We start from the raw sequence: 6472 nt of genomic DNA on the forward strand, positions 1-6472 counted from the left end.
AAGTGATGGCTCTAGCTTATTTTTATATCTTACAACAAACTGGCAGTGAGGCATTTTCTCCCTCTTCTTGTGTTTCCTCAAGCTTTTCTCCAAGATGGAGGAAAAAAAAAACAAATTTCCTGAACTGAAAATATCCTATGGGGATTACCTCCTGAGCAAACAGAATCAGATGAGGTGAACTAGTTAGCCAAAAAAGCCAATTTTCCACTGCACTTATCTTTCTGGAGCAGATGTGACTGTCTAAACCCAGCCCAGCCTGAGTAAGCCTGTGCTGTATTTTGTCTATTGCCTAAAATTCTGTGCACCTGGAATAACTCCAGCACTTCCTAGGTAGCATGCCCCAGTTGTACTGTAATCAGCTGCTGTGGAAGCAAAATATGGAAAATGTTGCTCTTTAAGACAGAGTCTTTTAAAAATCAGAAGATGATTTGTCTTTTTTTTTTTTTTGGGGGGGGGTGGGGTTAGGGGTGTCAATTCTACAGTCTTTATATATATGATCTGAAAGATTCATCAATCTCTTTTGGACTTGAAAAGGAAGCAGACACCGTGGAACATTAATGGGTTATTTAAAAAGAAAAAAAAAAAAGTGAGGGGGGAAAGAGAAGTGGTTTTAAATAGGCTTTGTGGTACTTGGCTATTATGTGCCAAAAGACATCTTTGCTGTGTCTGCTGAGACAAGCAAGAACTGTGGAAAGGCTAAGAGGAACAGAAAGCATTAATATTTTAGAAAACAACGTAAATTACACTAAAATCCTGACATAGCTGAGCAAGGAAATAAACAGTATTGTTCAGCTTCTCTACACTCAGAGGGCTAAGAAAGCTTGCTTCTTCTTCTTTTTTTTTTTTCCCACTTTGCTAGGAGGATGCAAAGAACAGACACTGATTCAGGTTGGCACTTCTCTTCTTTTCATTTATAATGGGCATACAGTTCTTGTAATGGCCAGGCCTACAAAGAGATCATTAAGGAGAGCAGAAGCAGCAGCAAAGCTTAAAATCCACAAGGGTGTCTCAACTTACAGAACTGCAGCAAAAGCAGCTGTGTTCAACAACTTTGCCCAGCCAGCAACAAATCTTCTGTCAAATCAGGGTCCCAAGACATGGCTTCCTACTCAGTGTGTCTTAACCCTACCCCACACACATCAAAATGCTTTTGTCAGAACTTGTGTTGGGCTGTCTCTCCAAGGCTGCCACTCACAAAACACCTTGGGCTGCATGTTCACATATCTGCATCAGTCCTTTAAAGAAAGGGAAATTATTCAAAGATATCTCATTCACCCCCACCAATGAAGCAGGTGTACTAGTTCAGTAATGAGGACAGAATCCAGCTATACATTCAAAGATGTAAATTCAGGTACTTAAATGTGGGGTGGGACAATAACGAGTGTGTTACCATCTGGGATGAGTGTGACACAGGACACTGCCTCCCCTCTGGACCACAGCCTGGGCTAAAAATGCTTGAGCATTTTTAAAAGCACCAATATTAAGGTGCCTGAAAAGACCCCCAATATCCTGTCAGTGTACTCAAAGAGGTGGTTTTCCCCTGCCTGAACACACCTACAGCTATGTAAGATGGTCTAAGTAGTCATGACACCTTCATGGAACTGGGAAATTAGACTCTGGACCTACTGGATATTCAAACTCTACTGGAGTGGCAGCATGACACCAAACAGCCTGCGTCCTAGTGGCTAAAGTGGCATTCAAGACTCAATTCAGCTTCCTTTAAAAAGATGCCTCAGATGTCCAGGACCACCCCCTAAAGCCTGCAGATATGATCCAGAAAGCCTCACCTTTCAGAGCTCACCTTTCTGAGCTAGTGACAAGAGGAGGAATAACTAACAGCACTCAAATGGCACCAGCTGTCTATGTTTATGCAAGGAAATCCCAGCAGATGAAATATAATGAACTAGTCATTTGGCCCAAGGCACATGGGACCATAACAGCTGTCCCTGCTCCACTGATGAATAAACTCCTGACTCGCTGTGACCCGATCTGGTCGTGGCTAAATCTGGTGAGAGTGGGACTCTGCTTTTGTGCAGACACTTGCATTTGAACATACAAGATTTGGTATGTGTGTAAACCTAAACATTAATTTTCAGCCTTTCTAGTTATTTTGCTACTATGTACTAAATGCCAAGGGAATTTATGTATCCAGCTAACTGTTAGTCAGCTTTAAGACCATGGATTTCTTGTGACCTCCATCAAGTATGTGTCCCTTACACACCTAATTGAGGTACAATTGCCACGAATGCTTTGGGGATCACCAGATCCTGGGCAGATAAAGCAGGGTGTGTGACAGTTTGACAAAATCACTGAATGGGCTGCCCCATTTAAAGTTAGATGGTCCTGAGAAGGACATCAGATGCACCAGTCATAGTGCAAAACACAAACCTTTACGAAATGCACAAACCAGAGCACTCTCTAATTGCTGTGAGTCAGTACATTCTTCTTGTATTATTGATGGTAAGACAAAATGAAATCAAACAGAAATCAGTCAAAGAAAGCCTGTGAGCTGCCCTTCAGAGCTATCCATAGCTTCTCATGGACAGCTTGCAATAAAGAGCTGCTAACCCTTCATAAACAAGGAAAGCAAGCCACATGAATATTTAGCAATTTCAGATCACTTGTAGCTACAAACAGCTATGGCCATTGTCATGGACAGGGTACAGAGCAACACAGTCATCCTCTCTGAGCCAGTAATTCAATTCTTACATTCTTGCTTTTTTTAATCAACTGCACCTTGAAATCTCTGATTTACTACTAGGCTGAGTAATTTATCTACAGCAGCCCTTTCATTTGTAGAGACGTGTGACAGATGGAGATGCTGCTCTTTTGCAGTCCAGAGCATCCCTGCCTGCCAAGGTCTCCATCCTACTGCCTCTAGGCAGCCCTGCAGAATTATGTCCTATCTTGTCTTTAGTGATTCATAACACTGTGGTCTGCAGCCTTCCATACTGGGGGAGGCAGGTTCTGTGTTCTCACCATAGTAAATCTGACCACAGGAGTTTGGATAGGATCCCCACAGCAAGGTTATTTCTCATCATGGTACTAGTGAAACAACAGGACATGCAGCTTGAGGCTGGATATTTTGGCAATCATATTTGGTTCTTAGATGTTCACACAATCCCAGGATTATTCTCATGTAAGCCTTCAAAGGCCACTGCTGGCAAATAAGTCCCAGCTTCCTAAGCAAGGACCCACTGTGCTGAGGCTAAGCCCTTCCTTGGTGCACCAAAGCATCTTTTGTCTTGTGAACCCCCAGAAACAATGCAGTGCTTATTTTCCCTTCACCATGATTTCAAAAAGTCCTTTCTCTCCCTTACTTTCACATTTATTTTTCAGATATATTTATTTTTCCAGACCAATATGAGCAATGCTGTCATCAACACCAAACTTCACTGCTGGTAGAGAATTAAGCACACACATGTGAGAGTGATGTGAAATACTCTCAAACTATATTTGGTACCAGGAATCATGAAAGTTTGTCATTAGTAGATAGACAGTGCTATCATTACTTATTGTCTGAGGACATATGCACACAAGGAGTCCCAAAAACATCAGGAAGACAGCCAGGTATGCAGACTAATTACGAGATAGATCATATCCTTAATAAAGAACATAAACAAAGGGTAGATCTGTACCAAATCCCTTGCAGCCTAAATATGAGACAAAGGTAGTAGGCAAAGGCAGACAAGAGAGAAGAGGGAAGCTGTGGTGCACTATTTTCTCAGGGTACCATGCCAGAACAGAGAAATAATGTCAACCCTTTTTCAGCCTGGCAGCTGTAAAATGCACAGATAATTCTTAACAGAAATTCGAAGCAGGAAAAAATGTAGCTGTGCAAATGCCTACAAGGAGAGCTTCCTGAGGACAAAGAGCAGCAGGGGATGAAGAGTGCATCTTTAACAAAGGGTAATGGAGATTTTTACTGTAGGATGATTGGAGGCATGGGCTGCTTTTTTGTAGGGGAAAGATGTGCAAAAGCACACTTGCTGCCTGTGAGCAGCCTAAGACTGCATTACTCAGGGTCAGAGAAATGAATGCTGCAGTAATCAAGAAATTATAAGGTAAGAGCCTGTATAAAAGCTTCAGATTTGTGGATGGATAGGAAATTCCATACCTTAAGTGTTATGCACGAAGTACACGAGACATGCAAGCATACCCTGGTTTGAAGGAATAACTACCAAATCAAAGAGAATACTGGAGTTTGGTAAAAGTTATAATGCTTTTTATGGGCCTGGATGTCATGTAGACTGGAGATGTTGTTCATGGTGGTCTAAAAAAGAGATGCAAAGCAGAATTGCAGAAGAAAATTAAGTGCTCTTTTAAACTAGGAAAGCCATAATGCCTCAAGTTAGGCTTCTAAACTGCCTCAGAAGAGCAAATTGGCTATATACAACAAAGGACATAATATTTTTAAGCAGAAATAAAAACAGCAGAATGCACTGTTAGATGCTTAATTTAGTGTGCAGCCATTCATGTCAGCATAGGATATGAGTGTGTGGTGACTTACTGCTGGCTTGCAAACCTTTTCCATAGTTCACACAGTCATTGCTCTTGCTGGGGAGTATATGGAGAGTATGGAGGTTGAAAAACTTACATCCTTTCTGCTCCCCATGCAGCTGTGCTACTAAACAGATCCTTTGGAGTCAGTAAAATTAAAAACTATATTTTTAAAGCAGTTTTAATGGCTCGGTTTAAGAGCTGCACATTGAATTTCTTAGCACATCATTTACTGCACAGTGTTTTATTTCTGGAATTACTGCCTCTCAAACTAATCTTTCATTCTGCTGTACAGATACTTGCCTGAGATAATGAATGATGGCTTGACCAACCAGATCAACAATCCAGAAGTAGATGTGGACATCACAAGGCCAGACACCTTCATTCGACAGCAAATCATGGCCTTGCGTGTCATGACTAACAAACTGAAGAATGCCTACAATGGGAATGATGTCAACTTCCAGGATACGAGTAAGAAGCCATTAATGTCATTACATAACTGTAATCTTGGAGCACATTCATAAATTGGCTCTGTTGCAGTGACTTTCTGTGGTCTTTGTGCTCTGCGCTGCTGGCGACATGAAAAGTCTTTTTCTGTTCCATGAAATTCCAGTTATATAATTGTTCCTTTTGCTTCTCTCTTCCTTATCTTCATGTTTAATGCATCCAGACACTGAAGGCTTTCCATAATGCCAGCAGTCTGATCCTTTTTCAGAAGAGCATTTACTCACCTAATTAAGTCACAGTGGGTTTAATTTGGAAGCTTTGCTGAATGAAATTTAGCACCGCCAGCACTTCCTCATTCCCAAGGTGTTCGTCCCCACTGGGGTGCCGAGTGGCAGGGAGACAAGGGATGAAAGCAGGAAGGGGTAGCACTCACGCTGTTTCCTTTGTGCCAGGTGACGAAACCAGCGGCTCAGGCAGCGGGAGTGGCTGCACAGATGACATCTGTCCCACCGAGTTCGACTTCGTCACCACCGAGGCGCCGCCGGTCGACTCGGACAGGAGGGAGGTGGAGGCTTCAGCCACACGGCCTGGCTGGTCACTGCAGACATTGCTCGTCACCTGCCTCACTCTTGTACTGCAGAGACAGTGGAGATAATCCTGGCTCTAGTCAGAGAAACTGTGTTTTAGCTGCAGAAACAGCCAACTCTCTTCTTTTCTTATCTCTTGGACTCTTGGACAGTGGACCACGCCACAAACACTTGCAGTTTTCTACAAGACAGCAGAATTGCAACCTGCTTCCCATTTTAGTTTTCCCAAAGAGTACCAGGTGCCAGACTGAACTGCTTCCTGCTTTTTTCAGATATCTCTGAAGACAATATCCACTCTTGAGAGAATTCTTTCTCAATTCTTTATTACAGGAGACTTTCTGAGCTTCATTTCCTTTTATGCTGCAAAAGGGAAAAAGGATCTTACAGTATGTGTTTTTCCCCAGTGAAAAAAGACAGGGGAAGAAACCAAGAAAGTTTTCTTTCTGAATCAAGCCTGACTCAAGGCTGCTGCATTTCAACAAAATATCAACAAAACAAAGGAGAAAAAAAAAATACAAGAAAGGAACAAAAAAAAATGCAACCGTTCTTCACTGACAGACAGGTTTCCTTTAGGAACTTCTGTAGGATGATTCAGGTCATCAGAATGATCACTGTTATAGGGAGGAAGGCTGGATTTTTTTTCCCCAATAGTAAAAAGTATGTCTCAGCAGTGAATGTCTTGCACTCCATCTGCCAACCACATCAGATTGGTATGAAGGCAGAGAAGCTAAAAATAAGTTTATCTTTTAGTATGGTAGTAGCTCCACTAGCTTCAGAATGTCATGTTACAGTTGCTTAGGATTTAAATCTTAATGCCCAGTAAAAATATGAGTAGTAGCACGATTTCACCTAGTTTCTTTTAGGATTTATCCATGTTATGGAATTGTCACAGTTTTCCACTTAGCTCACCACTGTGAGCTCACCAGCCATGATGGCAA

General features: G+C 42.0%; 1 protein-coding gene across 2 annotated transcripts in view; it reads left to right on the forward strand.

The window, feature by feature from the left end:
* The window catches only part of GPC6 (glypican 6), a 65425-nt gene extending 59403 nt beyond the window's left edge, over positions 1-6022 (forward strand). For both annotated transcript variants that reach the window (XM_056487724.1, XM_056487806.1), the window contains 2 exons: positions 4796-4971; positions 5400-6022. In XM_056487724.1, coding sequence (XP_056343699.1) covers positions 4796-4971; positions 5400-5602 — 379 coding nt within the window. In that variant the 3' untranslated portion in view covers positions 5603-6022. The remainder of the gene's footprint in view (positions 1-4795; positions 4972-5399) is intronic.
* Positions 6023-6472: the final 450 nt, after the last annotated feature.

This window comes from Oenanthe melanoleuca, chromosome 1 (genome assembly GCF_029582105.1).
Source record: "Oenanthe melanoleuca isolate GR-GAL-2019-014 chromosome 1, OMel1.0, whole genome shotgun sequence".
Classification (NCBI taxonomy): domain Eukaryota; kingdom Metazoa; phylum Chordata; class Aves; order Passeriformes; family Muscicapidae; genus Oenanthe; species Oenanthe melanoleuca.